Source organism: Chelmon rostratus, chromosome 3 (genome assembly GCF_017976325.1).
Source record: "Chelmon rostratus isolate fCheRos1 chromosome 3, fCheRos1.pri, whole genome shotgun sequence".
Taxonomy (NCBI): domain Eukaryota; kingdom Metazoa; phylum Chordata; class Actinopteri; order Chaetodontiformes; family Chaetodontidae; genus Chelmon; species Chelmon rostratus.
The window spans coordinates 21,126,683-21,145,562 of record NC_055660.1 but is presented as its reverse complement, the minus strand read 5'-3'; the positions used below and the strand labels follow the sequence as shown (position 1 = coordinate 21,145,562).

The window sequence follows — 18,880 nt, the reverse complement described above, 5'->3', positions numbered from 1 at the left end:
TAAGACTCATGGCAGTGTGTGTACTCTGACTTTACCTTCAGGTACTGTCAGAGTTACCTGTTTATGTTAGAAGCTCAGAATTCCCAGGGCCATGTTTCAGCTTCTTATAAAGAACCGATCAAAGAAAGTCCCAGTGGAAAAGAGGCTTGTGAGACCCAGGTTAGCTCAGAAGTAGGCAAGACTTGTTCTTCTGTAGTACAACTTAGTGAAAATCCTCCTTCTGAAACCTGAAGTAAACCCTGCATTACATCTGTGGTTCTCAGTCATGTCCCTTTCAAAAGAAGAGGGAGAAATGTTCATGCCCCTATCATGCCCTTCTTAGTCATTAATTAATCACCCGTTTTCCACATCCTACAAATTTGAGTAATGAAGGTTGTAAACCCTGTAAAGAGTTTGTGTCCATCCATCCACGTGTGTAAATACACCAGATAAACAGAGTAATATATATTTCAGTCATGCTTAGTTTCCATCCAGCCCAGCTTCCTGGGCAGCATGTGGAACCACCTGAAGAAGCTCTACCCTCAGTTTCTCAAAGGTCCAAAGATTCTTCCCCCTCAAACTCAGCTCCTTCACAAAGAGGAGCAGGGAGAAGAGCTAAGAGGCAGAGGTGTGAACTGTGAGCAACACCATGAGGAGTCAGCCCCCCATTACTTCAGGCCTCGGCTCCTGCACTAACAGGAGATAGAAAGCAGCATCTCTGATGAGGACCGACAGGCCTGTTTGCTGCAGGATTGGAAAACCTTTGTGTCTGGCAGGGCTGGTGGCTGTGGGGTTGGTGATAACTCAGGCAGCATCTTGCTGCATCTGTCTTCTTTCTGTTGATTTTCCTTTTGAATAAGGGTTCCTCTTATCAGTAAAGTACCAAAGGACACTTAATTGCATTTATGCACTGCTTTTAATCCAAAGCACTTTCTAATGTGTCTCTTTCATCCAGTCACACACTCACACAAATATAGCAACAAGCTGCCGTGCTTGTTCTTTGATTTTTTTTAACTGAACTGTAGATGTCTTTTTACCAGAGTAACCAGTTTAATTAACAGTTAATGACAGCATGTCCTGCAAATTTTAATTTCACTTAATATTTCAGACATGATCAATCTTACTCACTCTGTTCTGTGTTTTGTTATAATTTGTAGGTGGATATACCAGATGAAGGTAAGTTAATACTCACCTTACAATCTCACTCACCACTAATTCAAAGATTGTTTATTTTACTGAGTCTGTTACACGATCATATTTTTTTCTTTGGTAGGTGTAGGTGTTAAGAAAAGTCTCAGTGAATCTTATCAGGTCAAGTATGCTTTTTTTCCACTAAAGGTACTGATGGCTGTAATGGACTGAGTTAAAAACTAACAAAGTGCACATTATTTATCTGACTCACTGCACTTAAACACACTACATCAACCTAATCTCACGAAGCAACGATGTGGAGGACTGAGGCTCTGCATCTGTGACGGCAGAGAAGATGAGTTTACTGCGGACCAGAGGAGAGGGAAGGATGACTGCAGGACCAGCTGGAGAGTGGTGTTCCCCTCACTAAAATACAAAAGCAGCACTGGTGACATGAAGTGGTGATGAGCTAAAGTTCATGTGCATTATGTGTATTATAGAACCTCCTACTGAGGAGGGTCAACAGTAAAATGATGCAAAATTAAATCATTTATAAAAAGCCTTTCTTCAGTTCTTCAGTTTCAGTGTTATATGACTGAAAACATGCTGTCAGCAAGATGCTGTCACAGTACTTGAGTCCAGATTCATCCTCTGCTTTCACTGCAGAACTCAAGTACTCTTTCTTCCCACAGCTCACTAACTTTTGAGATTAAACATGAGGACACACACTTCAGAGAAAGTGTGCAACTGCTAAAATATTAACAACAGGCAGCAGAGATCTAAGACATCTGATGCGCTACAGCGCATTTCAAAACACTCCTCAAAGACAGCAGGTACAAGGTGATATAACTACTGCCTGCAAACCTGCAGGGCAGCAGGAAGGCGCCAAGCCAAGAAGAGTTCAGCCAGCACATTCTCATCCCAGGTCGTCAAATAAAACTTTGGTATCTGACAACCTGGGAATGAGGCTGGGCTGGTTCAGCAGCCTGAAGAACACCAGACAATTGAGAAGAGTCATAAAGGAGCACATTGTCATGATGTAGATAAGACTTCAGCCTAGCAGCAATTCACAAAGGTTTCGTTTGCCAGATATTCACCATCACTTTAAGAACCTACGTGTCTTTGTCAAAGTCTGGCTTGATTATTAAAGAATAAAACATTAAAGCTGAACTTTTATATAATATATAATTTGCTTATTCTGAATTTGATGCAGCAACACATTTCAAACAAGTTGGGACAGGAGCAACAAGACTGGGAAAGTTGTGGAACGCTCCAAAAACACCTGTTTGGATCATTCCACAGGTAAACAGGTTGATTGGTAACAGGTGATAGTATCATGATTGGGTATGAAAGGAGCATCCTGGAAAGGCTCAGTCGTTCACAAGCGAGGATGGAGCGAGGTTCACCACTTTGTGAACACATGATTGTAGAAAGGAGATTAATACATGAGCTCAGGAACACTTTGTAAAGCTGCTGTCAGTAAACACAGTTTGTTTGCAATGTTTTATTTATGTTTTAAACAGTCCCCCAACTGTTTTAGAATCAGGGTTGTATTATATACACACTCTTCTAAAATAAAATATATACATATACTGTACAATCAGTGGTCACTTTATTAGGTACAACTGTATAACCTCATGCAGGGAGGGAAATAATAGGACCACCTCTCAATATAATGCAATCCAGTATAGCTCCATGACTATTACCTTAGTGCTAAAATAGACTAAAGAGAGACAGTAGAGTTATGATAGAGTTATTATAGAGATATGCAGTTAAAATACACAGTAAAATTAGACAGGTAAATAAGATACACAGTACAACTGAACTGGCACTTTGATGACAACAAAAACTGACAGTAGATGCAGGAATGTTAGCACACTAATAGTAGCATTCAACTAAAAGCACAGTTGAGACTATATACCTCAAGCTTGATGAAAACTGAGCTGTGTCTTAAAAAGTACAGCTGATTATGAAGTCTTCAAATAAAAACCATACAGAGGACACACACTGTTTGTTTGGGTAACATGGCCTCTCCTCTGTTGAAGTCTGAAAAATGTCCTCAAGTGATGTCACTTGAGTCGGCGTCAGTGGGGGCTGAAGAGTACAACTTGGAAGATGAAAAAATCATGTGAGTTTACTGAACTGTTGCTGGTCGACTTGCATTGTGGGTAATGTAGGTCTTGCCAGGTTTTGTCAAGGGAAGGACTGAAATACTGGATCAGTGCAGTGCTCTTTCAAACTAATGTAATGTATGTACTAAACTAACTTACTGTATCATCCCGTCAGGATATCAGGATGTTTTCAAGTGTACTTCTACTGTTTTACTTTCATTTTGTCTCTGATAGTCAAAATGATGTGTTACAGGAGTGTCATTACTGTTTAAATACAATGGTGCATGAAAGCCTGGTGTTGACCAATACAGCCTTGATAGGAAATCTCTGAAATGAGTGAACCTGGTTGTGAATGACACCTGTTCAGTGGATCAAAAAGCCAAAGAAACAAACAGAGTTAAAAGCACAGTTAAGCTGCCTTTTGCTGATCTGTCTCTTCATCTGAGGCAACACTCCGCCTTCGCTACTTTACACACCATCTGGACTTGAAGAAAGCAGCTTGGTGTGAAACAAGGCTCACACTGCCACTGTCACTCACATCAACAACAATACAAATTAATATCTATTCAAATATATTTAATAATACAGTTCCTCAAATTTCGAGTCCACCAAAAGCAGCATGAGGCAACTGGTTGATGCTAAGGCAGCTGGTTGACTCTGGTTGGAGCACAGAGTGTCAGCTTTACAGTACAAACACAAGAACTTGTAGCAGTGTTCTATGACTTGAGGCAAAATCGATGCTTATTTGTGTTTGCTATAACTTGGCGTTCCCTTCGTTTGTCAGGGCGGCTGACTGTGAGAGCACTTTGTTCTGCAGGAAGTCAGACACGAGTGGAGCAACGACTTCAGGATTATTCAGATGGATGTGATGATCTCCTGGTACTGTCACCACCGTGTGCTGAGAGGAAGAGACGGAGACATGAGACGAGTGTGAGAGAGCCCATCAAGTGCATCATCAATCATAAGTGCAACATTTTAATCTGCAATAACTGACTCACATGGCAGGCAGCAGAAGTTAATTGTGAACGCAACATTGACAAATAATCTCCTCTTAATAAGGTGAACTTGCTTGTTTACACATCACGCCATTGCGAAGCAACATTATCTACCAAGTGTCTACCAAATCCTGAGTGAAAGATGTGTCTTATCAGCTGCTAAATGTTCCACTATGGTTGGATTTCCATCAAAATATATTGCAAATTTTGTTTTAAAAAGTGCTAGTTGTGCCAACAAAACAACAAACAACAACAACAACAACAAAAACAGTGTAAAGCACGATGGAAGTATGAGATTTCTGTTTGTTTCATGTATTAATGTGAAGAAGGCTGCATCAGGTCTGTGTGGAGTGATGAGATGTTTTAATCTGCAGAAAAAATCTTCTTCTGTTGGAATGGAAACAGCTGACCCGTCATCTGAGTTAAATGTTCGCTATGTTAGAACTTAATCAAAAAAAGGTGTTTTCCAGCTCCAATAAAGCACATTGACTGTTCAAAAAAGGCAAAAAAATGCCCACTTCAATTGACTGTAAAAACATTTTTGTAAAATTGAGGACATTTTTTTTTTCTTTCCATCAATCTTTCCTAATACGATACTTCAAAAAGCACAAAAAACATTTTGATGGAAACACGGCTGTAATCACCAGCTAGTGGCTAACTGTATCTGTCTGCCATTTGGTGCTGGGCAAGTAGCTTATACCGTAGCTCTTTTTGGTGAAGACATCGGCCTGCTGCACCCAAAATGAAAGTAAAGTAAAGCTGACACGTTTAAAAAATGAGCTCAAACTGGCTCTAAAGCTCAAGCGAAGGGGAGCAGCAGATACAGGTAATAAGGCACTAAGAGAGACACCTTTCATATTGTCACACATTATTATGATACAAATGTTGATTTTAACTGCTTTAAAAAGAATTTGGAATTTGATGAGTGTTTGCTATTATTCTGACATCCACTGAATTTTTCTATCACCAGCTGACTTGGAAAGACAAAGAGATCACTGAGCTGATTCACATCCTCTGTTTTCTCTCTCATCTGCAGCACTTGACCAATTCCTGTATGTGGGTCAGTGTTGAGGTTCACAGCTAGAAAAATTCTGCTGCCTCTGAGACATTGAGCTTGCACTACACTGCTGCTTTTGCATCTGTGCAGCTGTCTGCCTGTCTACTATGCACAATTACACACACGCACACACAAGCTTGCCGGCTAAAAATAAACACGAAGATACAAGTGTACCTACTTTACACAACCACACTGTAAAAATACACTCACATTTCTGTCCCTATAGGTCTGGAGAAGTGCTGAGGTAAATTTCCTTTGATCTGATTCAAGAAAGAGTTTCTCAAAGCCGTCCTCTGCTCTAGAAAGACAAAGAAAAAGATGGTATGTATGTTTACTAAGGTACAACTAGTATTTGTACTGAGTTTAGTAAATGTAATAATGAAACGTGAGGTGGAAGGATATCTTACAGAACAACTAGAACAGAGGCTTGTATCCTCGACTGCATCTCCAGACTCTGCTCAAAACTGATGCGCACAACGTTTTTCTGCAAACAAAAAACAAAACATGGCGTACATATATTTTATTGGCTGCGTACGACACATTTGGGAGAAATAAAAAGGCAAAGAGATGAGCTGGTACGGCAGGAACCTACCAGATTAACACGAAAGTCTCGAGAGAACACCACTCCTGCAGGAGACACATACATCATATTTTCAGCAGAGGAGTAAAAACAAAGTGAGATTATTCAGTGAGTGAACTCATGTTTTTTCTATGGGGAGCACCAACAAACAGAGAGGAGGAAAATAAAGCCATACCTCCTTCAACTTGAGCTACACCTCGCTCTAAAAGGATGTGCGCAGACTGTTCAGAAAGAGTCGGGTTTGCAGCCAAAAGCCTTAAAGAAAATAAAAGTTTTTTTTAGTCAACAGTTGTACAAAAATTATTGGATGAGTGGATGTTCAATCGTTTTTTTTTTTTTTGTAAGTAGGAAGGTGTAGCACCTCTCTACTGCATTTTCATAAGTGTAAACTCTTATCCTCTTCTCCTCTGTCTTTTTTTCAAACTGAAGCAGCTCGTCAAAGCCCTGCCTCATCACTTTAGGCACTTCTTTCTGCAAGAAAACACACAGAAATGATGACAGAAGTGATGAGGGAAGCAATTCAAAAGCACTGACAAAAGACTGGATCGTACAGCACGACTCTCTTTGTGAAATATTATGGAGTAATGCAGTAACATAATGTGACTGCTTCGCCCTGACCCACAGCGCAAAGATGTGTCACACTCAATTACGTTAGTGACTAAAAGCACTTCTTAAATGTGATGCCTTTCAAAATATCAAACAACTCCTCAGACACCATAATGAAGCCATACAGTTTGTTAGTGTAAATCAGGGGGCTCAAACTCTAATCTGGCCAGAGACATTTTTGTGAGGTAAAGTTGTGCAGATAGTTTGATGGTGATGTGAAATAAAAAGCCCACATTCATGGTCCAATTTTTAAGCATTGCTCAAGAATTAAATGATTACTTCTACAGAAAGTGATTGGGGAAAAATCTAGAGGGACAATAAACTCTAAACATGAACAACAAATTGCAGCCCTGTGGTAACTGTAGTCCAGGGTGTAAAAACTGATGCAGTACCAGTTCTGTAGGTAAGAATCCATAAGAGTCCAGCAGTACGACGGCATCCACCATCTCAGGATACAGTGCGCTGTACTGTGGAAAACACAATACGGACTAAATCCCACACAGAACAGCACAAGAGTCTGCACAGAGTGTGAATTGTGTTATAATAGTAACACGATGAAACAGCCTGTCCTGACACTGTCACTTACCAGTCCAGCAATGTTGCCACCTGAAGTAAAATAAGTGTACACATAAATATAAAATATCATAAACATTTCAAATTGCTTTAATTCTGCTGTAAAGCTGTACTCACCCATGCTGTGGCCTATGATGGAGAATTTTTTCCACTGCAGAGCTGTGGGAGTTAATTTCACAGCTCATCAACCAGGCTCAGTATCTCATCACACATATGGAGACTGTGTTTAGTTGAAAGACAACATCACTACTGCAGTTTAACAGCAGTACAGATGCACCAGAGCTCGGTGATAAAGCTAAAATATATCACAACGCTAATCCTGGGTTTAAACGGTAAATGTGTGCAAGGGAGCATAAAATTTTTGATTTGACAAAAAAAATTAACTGAAAATCAAAATATGAACAGGAGCTTTCAACTGCAGTCTTCTTCAGAGGGTGGAAATGTATTGGTTGTCATGGAGACAACTCAGCTGCCATCACCATGTTTGAAAAAACTGTAACATGTTGTTGACAGCTCCAGCAACAGCTGAGAGTGAAGAGCTCTGCAAAGGCAAAACTCACCCAATATACACAGTCTTTTATCACCTGATAAGCACACTATATCCCTGCAGAGATCTCAAAAGCTGGTATTGCTGAATTAGTGGCTATAAACATGTCCTGCAAGTAATGAACTCACACACCGTCAACAACTCTGTGTACATCCATCACATATGTCGGAAAAGAGTAGAAAACTCCAGGAGCACGATGTGATGACTGACCGTGACCTGCCAGGTCCACCGCCACATATCTGCACTCTGAGAGGAAGGACAGAGATCAGGATTGAGTCGCACCAAGTCATCGTCATATTATTTCTTTAACAAAATAATGACCTGTATTAAACCAAAAAATAAATAAATAAATAAAAATCTCAACCCTTTCTGGAGAAAATGTGAGTGTGTTTGCTTTAGCTGAAAGACAATTGTCATGTTAGTGTCTTTTTTAAAGGGCAGTAGTAGTAACGTATTTATCAAACAACATGCACGTAGGCCAGAAAAGGGTTCAAACTCTCATCCTTTTGGATGAGAGGCAGCTCTTCTAACAGCTCCAATAACACAATAATTTTCCTAAAATTATAACGCAGCACGAGTGGCTGAACGAGCTGATAAATGCTATACTGTATGTACACATGATATAATGGAAACAACTACCTTTTGGCAGAAGGGGAATGAGGGTGTTGAATGTTCCACAGTTGTCAGACCAGCCGTGCAGGCACAGCACAGGACGACCGTGATCAGGACCCCAGACTTTACCTCTGATCTCCCCCCACGGGACCGGCACAGAGAGCTCTGAAACTGGGCATGAGTAATATTAACAGTAAGATATTCTTACTCTTTTAAAAAGAACTGTTTTCTGTTCACTATGCGTCCTGTTTTCTTGTTGTGTTCAATAAAGAGCATGAGTAATGGATTGATATTCGGCATTCACTCCTTTCAATACCTGTGTCTCAAATACCGTCATGCTGACTTGCCCATATTAACGTACACTATCATTAAAAAATGATACAAAATTGTTTTCATGACAGTTATCTCATTATCTCATTAATAAATAATGGCAATTTGTCAATAACTTCCATGTAAACTTATTACTACACTGGCAAAGCAGGACACACCTCTTCAAGTTTGAGTTTAGTGCTTCTTCTGTTTTATAACAATATTTTTATAAGTAATGTATAAATATAGTGATGTTTTTAATAGCTTCCATGTTAATAACTCACTGCTCCATGACTGAACCTATGTTTTTTACATAAAACATTTAATAGCAATACTAATGTTTGACATTGCTTTTGAGACATGATGAAAATGAAAATCATGATTTCTCTCTATATATCTTGTTAATTATTGTTGTTGTAGAGTCTGCAGCTAAGACACAAGCGCTCGCAAGTTTTGCAAACAACATCTCCATGTCAACATGACTCATTTCACTTTTCTCTTCTAAGTTATTGTTTTTAAAACGTTCGTTAGCGAACAATCCCACCTGCTTGTTTCACTGTGCTGTAGTGCCTGACGCCTTTCAAAGCGTGCATCATCTTTGGAAACACCTCTGCGGAACAACCGCTGTAATTAAAAACTATAAACAGTTAGAAAATAGTTCGGCATGAAAAAAACGGGACCGGTATCCTACTTCAAACGAACTATTCTTCCTGCCACTGTCGTCTTCCGGGTTTGAATAACCACGTGATGCGAGCTGAAGCTCCTTCTGGATAAATGGATATGCGGTTCTACAGTCTGGACCAATCACTGCGAAGAAAGGGAGGGGCTTACCTTTTGCCCACTGTGACGACGACCGTTGACCACCAGCAGAGGGCCGACTGGTTCACAGGCCACAAACTTTGACACGCGAACACCGTAAAACAGTAACTCCCTGTTTGTAAAGACAAGAGCAGGAAACATAGACTCATGAGGTTATAACGTCAAATGCATGTTTAAAAAAACACAGTAAACAGAGAGTAGCAAACTGTTCACATCAAGTATAAATACAGCAGTTAAAGTGCTGCACATAAAACATTAAAAAGGCATAAACAAGATATAAAAAACAGACAATAAATTAAAAGACACATATAAGTATGATTTTAAAAGTGCAAATTATATACAAGATAAAGATCAGTTTAACATGAATAAGGAGGAGGACTACAAATACCTTGGAGTGGTGACTGACAACAGACTGGACTGGAAATCCAACACAGAGACTGTGTACAAGAAGGGGATGAGCAGACTCTACTTCCTGAGGAAACTGAGATCCTTCAACGTGTGCAGCAAAATGTTGGAGATCTTCTACCAGTCTGTGGTTGTTGGGGCAGCAGCATCAGAACCAGCGACACCAACAGACTTGATAAGATCATCAAGAAGGCTGGCTCTGCACTTGGACTCAGACTTGATAAAAACACATATCTCCAGACATGGAGCTTGATCCAGATTCCTTCTCCATGTCTGGTTTTGACTCTGTGATATTAAGCAGACCTAAAGCATTCATTGCTTTATAAACCAATAGTTAAATAATTTCAGTCAAACTCTGTTCGTCACAGCTTCTAAATTGCAACTAAAGAAGTGGAGTATAGCTGAATATCATGAAAGTGGATGAAGGTCAGGCTTATCTGTTTTTATTAAAAGCATAAAGCAAAGATATCACTCCTATCCATTGTATCAATGTGTTTGATTCATGTGTTTGAGTAGCTGCTGAGCATGCTTTATTAATACCTGCCTACCCGGTTCTCCTGTTTGTTGCAGCTGTTTGGGTATAGGACTAATTACACTTCTATCATTATCATTAATACATGAAGTCTGGTGACATCATGACAACCAGTGTAGTTCTGCCCAACTTCGACAGAGGTTCAGCAGAGGTCCGATGAACCGGAGTAAATAACAGCCAGGTGTATTGTTGCAGGTGTATTACCTGTGCGGCTGTGCAGGGCCTCACAGGTTACAGTAGTTTACAGAAGGAACACGGAGAGACTGAAGGAAGTTTTCTGTTGTTTTGTTAGTTAAGTTCAAGGTCTTTCGTTTGTGTCTTTCTCCTACGGGAGCATTTTCTGTTCTTTATTTTAGTCACTGATAATTTCTCCTGCCACGTTTTGTGTTAGTGAGTTTCTTGTGTTGTCTTAGTCTTTTCCCCTGCTCCGCTGAGTTTGCGTGCTCTGTGTTTATTCATTGTTTCCCTGTGTTGCTTCGTTGTATGTATAGCCCTTGCCCCTAGTGTGTGTGTGTGTTTAATCATAGTTTCCTTAGTTGTGTTTTTTTTGTTGTGTTTAATAAATTTATTAATTTGAATCAAGCGCACCCTTGTGTGTCTGCATCTGGGTTCAATCCCTCATAGTTCCCCTAAGTCCCCACTTCCTTGACAAAGAATAATATACAAAAAACCTGGAAGGTAATAAATCATATTATTAGAAATAAATCCATACAAATTCAACTTCCAAACTACTTTTGGAACGTCAGTGGGTCAAAATTAATGACATTTGTCATGTTTCTAACAAACAATGATACAATGTATCATGTTTGCTGATGACACAAATTTGTACTCCTCCGAGGAAAATTTAGAGGAACTTCTGCACACTGTTGAACAAGAACTTGGAGTGTTCAAAACTTGGTTTGATGGCAATAAATTATCTGTTAATATAAAGAAAACTAAATGTATGATATTTGGAAGCCAATCTGAAAGTAATATTAAATAAAAAATCTCTAACATTGAAATAGGAAGGGTTTGGGAGACCAAATTTCTCGGGGTTGTGATCGATCACAAACTAAACTGGAAAAAACATGTCGAGTATGTAAAAGGGAAAATCACAAAATCAATTGCAATCATGTACAAAACCAAAGACATGTCAAATCACAAAAGTTTATATTTGATTTACTGTCCTCTGATACTTTATTTAACTTACTGCATGGAATTATGGGGATCTACGTTTAAAACCACAACTGATAAAATTGTGTTACAACAAAAACGAGCCATACGCATCATAAACAAAGCTGGTTATTATGACCATACACATCCATTATTTTTAAATTCTCATGTTTTGAAGTTTAGAGACTTGGTTTATTGTAGAACAATGCAAATCATGTTTAATGTAAAAAATAAAACAGTACCAGACAGTGTGCGTAAGTCTTTCATAGTGTCTGAGAGTAAATATGAGTTCAGAGATGGAAGCAAATTGTTGTTACCAAGCTAAATAAATAATAAATAAAAAAGCTAAATAAGAAGATGTATTTCTTTTAAAGGGGTTCAGCTGTGGAATAGTGCTGATCTCAAACCTAAGCAATGTACTTCCTTTGTTTTGTTCAAAAAAATCATTATGTGGATTTATATTTAGGAGTTATGGCTGTAATTGAAAAAAAAGGGGGAAAAGAGATATGTATGTGCATGAGTATATATATATAAGTTTTGCTTCTGCCTGAGCCTTTTTCAGTCAAAATTGTTTTTTTTTTCTTTTGTTGCTTTGAAGTATATATATGACTGAAATAAACTAAACTAAATCTTCTGATGGCTACTTCCAGCAGGATAATGCACCATGTCATAAAGCTTGAATCATCTCAGATTGGTTTCTTGAAGATGACAATGAGTTCACTGTACTCAACTGGCCTCCATAGTCACCAGATATCAATCCAATAGAGCACCTTTGGGATGTGGTGGAACGGGAGATTCGCATCATGGATGTGCAGCCGACAAATCTGCAGCAACTGCGTGATGCTTTCATGTCAATATGGACCAAACTCTCTGAGGAATGTTTCCAGTACCTTGTTGAATCTATGCCACGAAGGATTAAGGCAGTCCTGAAGGCAAAAGGGGGTCCAACCCGGTGCTAGCAAGGTGTACCTAGTAAAGTGGCCGCTGAGTGTAATTCCCATTGTATCAGAAAGTATCATCTTACCAAAAGCAGCATGAGGCAACTGGTTGATGCTAAGGCAGCTGGTTGACTCTGGTTGGAGCACAGAGGGTCAGCTTTACAGTATAAACACAGGAACTTGTAGCAGTGTTCTATGACTTGAGGCAAAATCGATGCTTATTTGTGTTTGCTATAACTTGGCGTTCCCTTCGTTTGTCAGGGCGGCTGACTGTGAGAGCACTTTGTTCTGCAGGAAGTCAGACACAAGTGGAGCAACGACTTCAGGATTATTCAGATGGATGTGATGATCTCCTGGTACTGTCACCACCGTGTGCTGAGAGGAAGAGTCGGACACAATGAGACGAGTATGAGAGATTCAATCAAAGTGCAACATTTTAATCTGCAATAACTGATTGTTTTTGGCCACATGGCAGGCAGCAGAAGCTAATTGTGAATACAACATTGACAAATAATCTCCTCTTAATAAGATGAACTTGCTTGTTTACACATCACGCCATTACAAGTAGAAGTTTTTTTTTTCTTTCCATCAATCTTTCCTAATAAGATACTTCAAAATGCACAAAAAAGACTTTGATGGAAACACAGCTGTAATGACCAGCTAGTGGCTAACTGTATCTGTCTGCCATTTGGTGCTGGGCGGGTAGCTTGCAGCTTTTTTGGGGGAAGAGAGGGGCCTGCTGCACTCAAAATGTAAGTAAAATAAAGCTGCCACAGTTAAAAAACGAGCTGGCTCTAAAGCTCAATTGAAGGGGAGCAGCAGAGGTAATGATGGTAAGGTAATGTAATGATTCTATGCAGGTTCGGCACTAAGAGAGACACTTTTCACATCGTCACACATTATTATGATACAAATGTTGATTATAACTGCTTTAAAAATAATTTGGAATTTGATGAGTGTTTACTATTATTCTGACATCCACTGAATTTTTCTATCACCAGCTGACTTGGAAAGAGAAAGAGATCATTGGAGACACTGAGCTGATTCACATCCTCTGTTTTCTCTCTCATCTGCAGCACTTGACCAATTCCTGTATGTGGGTCAGTGTTGAGGTTCACAGCTAGAAAAATTCTGCTGCCTCTGAGACATTGAGCTTGTACAACACTGCTGCTTTTGCATCTGTGCAGCTGTCTGCCTGTCTACTATGCACAATTACACACACGCACACACAAGCTTGCCGGCTAAAAATAAACACGAAGATACAAGTGTACCTACTTTACACAAGCACACTGTAAAAATACACTCACATTTCTGTCCCTATAGGCCTGGAGAAGTGCTGAGGTAAATTTCCTTTGATCTGAATCAAGAAAGAGTTTCTTAAAGCCGTCCTCTGCTCTAGAAAGACAATGAAAAAGATGGTATGTATGTTTACTAAGGTACAACTAGTATTTGTACTGAGTTTAGTAAATGTAATAATGAAACGTGAGGTGGAAGGATATCTTACAGAACAACTAGAACAGAGGCTTGTATCCTCGACTGCATCTCCAGACTCTGCTCAAAACTGATGCGCACGTTTTTCTGCAAATAAAAACAAAACATGGCGTACATATATTTTATGGGCTGCTGAAACATTTGGGAGAAATAAAAAGGCAAAGAGATGAGCTGGTACGGCAGGAACCTACCAGATTAACACGAAAGTCTCGAGAGAACACCACTCCTGCAGGAGACACATACATCATATTTTCAGCAGAGGAGTAAAAACAAAGTGAGATTATTCAGTGAGTGAACTCATGTTTTTTCTATGGGGAGCACCAACAAACAGAGAGGAGGAAAATAAAGCCATACCTCCTTCAACTTGAGCTACACCTCGCTCTAAAAGGATGTGCGCAGACTGTTCAGAAAGAGTCGGGTTTGCAGCCAAAAGCCTTAAAGAAAATTAAAAGTTTTTTTTAGTCAACAGTTGTACAAAAATTATTGGATGAGTGGATGTTCAATCGTTTTTTTTTTTTTTGTAAGTAGGAAGGTGTAGCACCTCTCTACTGCATTTTCATAAGTGTAAACTCTTATCCTCTTCTCCTCTGTCTTTTTTTCAAACTGAAGCAGCTCGTCAAAGCCCTGCCTCATCACTTTAGGCACTTCTTTCTGCAAGAAAACACACAGAAATGATGACAGAAGTGATGAGGGAAGCAATTCAAAAGCACAGACAAAAGAGTGGATCGTACAGCACGACTCTCTTTGTGAAATATTATGGAGTAATGCAGTAACATAATGTGACTGCTTCGCCCTGACCCACAGCGCAAAGATGTGTCACACTCAATTACATTAGTGACTAAAAGCACTTCTTAAATGTGATGCCTTTCAAAATATCAAACAACCCCTCAGACACCATAATGAAGCCATACAGTTTGTTAGTGTAAATCAGGGGGCTCAAACTCTAATCACCCGAGGGCCACTTGAGACATTGTTCTTTTTCTCTCCCCAGGGAGCTCCTATACCACTCCTGTGTTTTTTTCACCAACAATAAATTTGAACTCTAAATATTTCTTGGCCTTTGTATCTCTCTGCATGTTTAGTAGAGTAATGTCAGGGTTTCTGCGTAGCCTTTTTAAGACGTCTCAAGGCTTGGGAACGCCTCGGGAGCCCCCAGGAGGAGCTGTAAAACTTTACTGGGGAGAGGGACGTCATAGCCAGCTACCGCCGTGACCCGTCCACAGATAAGCGGCAGAAAAATCGACTGATGGATTTTTTAAAGACAACGTAGACAACAGAATAATGCCTGTTTCATGTTTCATACAAAGCATGAAAGTATGGTGGAACTGGCATGGATGATACGACCAAGATGTAGCAATATTTCCTAGGGATATTATTTATTTAATCATGTCTCCTGGATATGTGGCATAAAATAAATGAATGAATTAACCACTAAGCTGAGAAAATATTTCTCATCTTTTGTAAATTACAGATGTTTTAATATTTCATGACACTAAATTCAGTGATACTTTTCAAGACCTGCATATACCCTGGGATTATATTCCTGGAGAACAGCAGCACTCTTGTTGTAGATGAGACAGGTAGGCATAAAAAATGACACACTGTCTACTTCTAGCAAAACAGTCTGTTGTCTAGTTCAGCCTTTATTATGGTCTGCCCAGAGACATTTTTGTGAGGTAAAGTTGTGCAGATAGTTTGATGGTGATGTGAAATAAAAAGCCCACATTCATGGTCCGATTTTTAAGCATTGCTCAAGAATTAAATGATTACTTCTACAGAAAGTGATTGGGGAAAAATCTAGAGGGACAATAAACCCTAAGCATGAACAACAAATTGCAGCCCTGTGGTAACTGTAGTCCAGGGTGTAAAAACTGATGCAGTACCAGTTCTGTAGGTAAGAATCCATAAGAGTCCAGCAGTACGACGGCATCCACCATCTCAGGATACAGTGCGCTGTACTGTGGAAAACACAATACGGACTAAATCCCACACAGAACAGCACAAGAGTCTGCACAGAGTGTGAATTGTGTTATAATAGTAACACGATGAAACAGCCTGTCCTGACACTGTCACTTACCAGTCCAGCAATGTTGCCACCTGAAGTAAAATAAGTGTACACATAAATATAAAATATCATAAACATTTCAAATTGCTTTAATTCTGCTGTAAAGCTGTACTCACCCATGCTGTGGCCTATGATGGAGAATTTTTTCCACTGCAGAGCTGTGGGAGTTAATTTCACAGCTCATCAACCAGGCTCAGTATCTCATCACACATATGGAGACTGTGTTTAGTTGAAAGACAACATCACTACTGCAGTTTAACGGCAGTACAGATGCACCAGAGCTCGGTGATAAAGCTAAAATATATCACAACGCTAATCCTGGGTTTAAACGGTAAATGTGTGCAAGGGAGCATAAAATTTTTGATTTGACAAAGAAAACTTAAAATCAAATTACGAACAGGAGCTTTCAACTGCAGTCTTCTTCAGAGGGTGGAAATGTATTGGTTGTCATGGAGACAACTCAGCTGCCATCACCATGTTTGAAAAAACTGTAGCATGTTGTTGACAGCTCCAGCAACAGCTGAGAGTGAAGAGCTCTGCAAAGGCAAAACTCACCCAATATACACAGTCTTTTATCACCTGATAAGCACACTATATCCCCGCAGAGATCTCAAAAGCTGGTATTGCTGAATTAGTGGCTATAAACATGTCCTGCAAGTAATGAACTCACACACCGTCAACAACTCTGTGTACATCCATCACATATGTCGGAAAAGAGTAGAAAACTCCAGGAGCACGATGTGATGACTGACCGTGACCTGCCAGGTCCACCGCCACATATCTGCACTCTGAGAGGAAGGACAGAGATCAGGATTGAGTCGCACCAAGTCATCGTCATATTATTTCTTTAACAAAATAATGACCTGTATTAAACCAAAAAATAAATAAATAAATAAAAATCTCAACCCTTTCTGGAGAAAATGTGAGTGTGTTTGCTTTAGCTGAAAGACAATTGTCATGTTAGTGTCTTTTTTAAAGGGCAGTAGTAGTAACGTATTTATCAAACAACATGCACATAGGCCAGAAAAGGGTTCAAACTCTCATCCTTTTGGATGAGAGGCAGCTCTTCTAACAGCTCCAATAACACAATAATTTTCCTAAAATTATAACGCAGCACGAGTGGCTGAACGAGCTGATAAATGCTATACTGTATGTACACATGATATAATGGAAACAACTACCTTTTGGCAGAAGGGGAATGAGGGTGTTGAATGTTCCACAGTTGTCAGACCAGCCGTGCAGGCACAGCACAGGACGACCATGATCAGGACCCCAGACTTTACCTCTGATCTCCCCCCACGGGACCGGCACAGAGAGCTCTGAAACTGGGCATGAGTAATATTAACAGTAAGATATTCTTACTCTTTTAAAAAGAACTGTTTTCTGTTCACTATGCGTCCTGTTTTCTTGTTGTGTTCAATAAAGAGCATGAGTAATGGATTGATATTCGGCATTCACTCCTTTCAATACCTGTGTCTCAAATACCGTCATGCTGACTTGCCCATATTAACGTACACTATCATTAAAAAATGATGCAAAATTGTTTTCATGACAGTTGACGTGTAATTCATTTATTTTACAGAAATATTTCATTAATAAATAATTTGGCAATTTGTCAATAACTTCCATGTAAACTTATTACTACACTGGCAAAACAGGACACACCTGATTTTAGTGCTTCTTCTGTTTCATAACAATATTTTTTATAGGTAATGTATAAATATACTATTTTTTTCAATAGCTTCCATGTAAATAACCCACTGCTCCCCAATGACTGAACCCATGTTTTTTTTTTTTTTACATAAAACATTTAATAGCAATACTAATGTTTGACATTGATTTTGAGTCAGGATTTCTCTCTGTATATCTTGTTAATTATTCTTGTTGTACAGTCTGCAGCTAAGACACAAGCGCTCGCAATATTGCAAACAACATCTCCATGTAAACACGACTCATTTCACTTTTCTCTTCTCTGTATAAGTTATTGTTTTTAAAACTTTGTTTGCGCACAGTCCCACCTGCTTGTTTCACTGTGCTGTAGTGCCTGATGCCTTTCAAAGCGTGCATCATCTTTGGAAACAACTCTGCGGAACAACCGCTGTAATTAAAAACTATAAACATTTAGAAAATAGTTCGGCATGAAAAAAAACACGGGACCGGTATCCTACTTCAAACGAACTATTCTTCCTGCCACTGTCGTCTTCCGGGTTTGAATAACCACGTGATGCGAGCTGAAGCTCCTACTGGATAAGTGGATATGCGGTTCTACAGTCTGGACCAATCACTGCGAAGAAAGGGAGGGGCTTACCTTTTGCCCACTGTGACGACGACCGTTGACCACCAGCAGAGGGCCGACTGGTTCACAGGCCACAAACTTTGACACACAAACACCGTAAAACAGTGACTCCCTGTTTACAGACAAGAGCAGGAAACATAGACTCATGAGGTTATAACGTCAAATGCATGTTTAAAAAAACACAGTAAACAGAGAGTAGCAAACTGTTCACATCAAGTATAAATACAGCAGTTAAAGTGCTGCACATAAAACATTAAAAAGGCATAAACATAAGATATAAAAAACAGGCAATAAATTAAAAGATACATATAAGTATGATTTTATTAGTGCAAATTATATACAAGATAAAGATCAGTTTAACATGAATAAGGAGTTAAATCCAGAAAATGAAAGTTACAGCAGTGACAGATATGAAGGAATAATCCCGAATGTAAGCAGGTAAGATGTTTATCATTAACTTGATAAAAACACATATCTCCAGACATGGAGTTTGATCTAGATTCCTTCTCCATGTCTGGTTTTGACTCTGTGATATTAAGCAGACCTAAAGCTGAATATCATGAAAGTGGGTGAAGGTCAGGCTTATTTGTTTTTATTAAAAGCATAAAGCAAAGATATCACTCCTATCCATCGTATCAATGTGTTTGATTCATGTGTTTGAGTAGCTGTGAGTGTGCTTCAT

General features: G+C 39.3%; 2 protein-coding genes across 2 annotated transcripts; both read right to left on the bottom strand.

Annotated features, from left to right (window-relative positions):
* Positions 1-2,617: 2,617 nt before the first annotated feature.
* On the bottom strand, positions 2,618-9,219 carry LOC121604045 (serine hydrolase-like protein). The gene is made up of 12 exons (XM_041933436.1): positions 9,045-9,219; positions 8,219-8,362; positions 7,712-7,825; positions 7,150-7,191; positions 7,046-7,065; positions 6,852-6,926; positions 6,215-6,324; positions 6,029-6,108; positions 5,866-5,900; positions 5,681-5,757; positions 5,484-5,571; positions 2,618-4,119 (listed from the first exon to the last, which is right to left on the bottom strand). Exons 1-12 carry the CDS (start codon positions 9,094-9,096, stop codon positions 3,976-3,978), a joined length of 981 nt encoding a protein of 326 aa, XP_041789370.1. The 5' UTR covers positions 9,097-9,219; the 3' UTR covers positions 2,618-3,975.
* Positions 9,220-12,261: 3,042 nt separating this feature from the next.
* LOC121604386 (serine hydrolase-like protein) lies at positions 12,262-18,059 on the bottom strand. Its single transcript, XM_041933882.1, has 12 exons — positions 17,921-18,059; positions 17,084-17,227; positions 16,577-16,690; positions 16,019-16,060; positions 15,915-15,934; positions 15,721-15,795; positions 14,379-14,488; positions 14,192-14,271; positions 14,029-14,063; positions 13,851-13,924; positions 13,654-13,741; positions 12,262-12,721 (listed from the first exon to the last, which is right to left on the bottom strand). The coding sequence occupies exons 1-12, from the start codon at positions 18,021-18,023 to the stop codon at positions 12,578-12,580; spliced, it is 1,029 nt and encodes a 342-aa protein (XP_041789816.1). The 5' UTR covers positions 18,024-18,059; the 3' UTR covers positions 12,262-12,577.
* Positions 18,060-18,880: the final 821 nt, after the last annotated feature.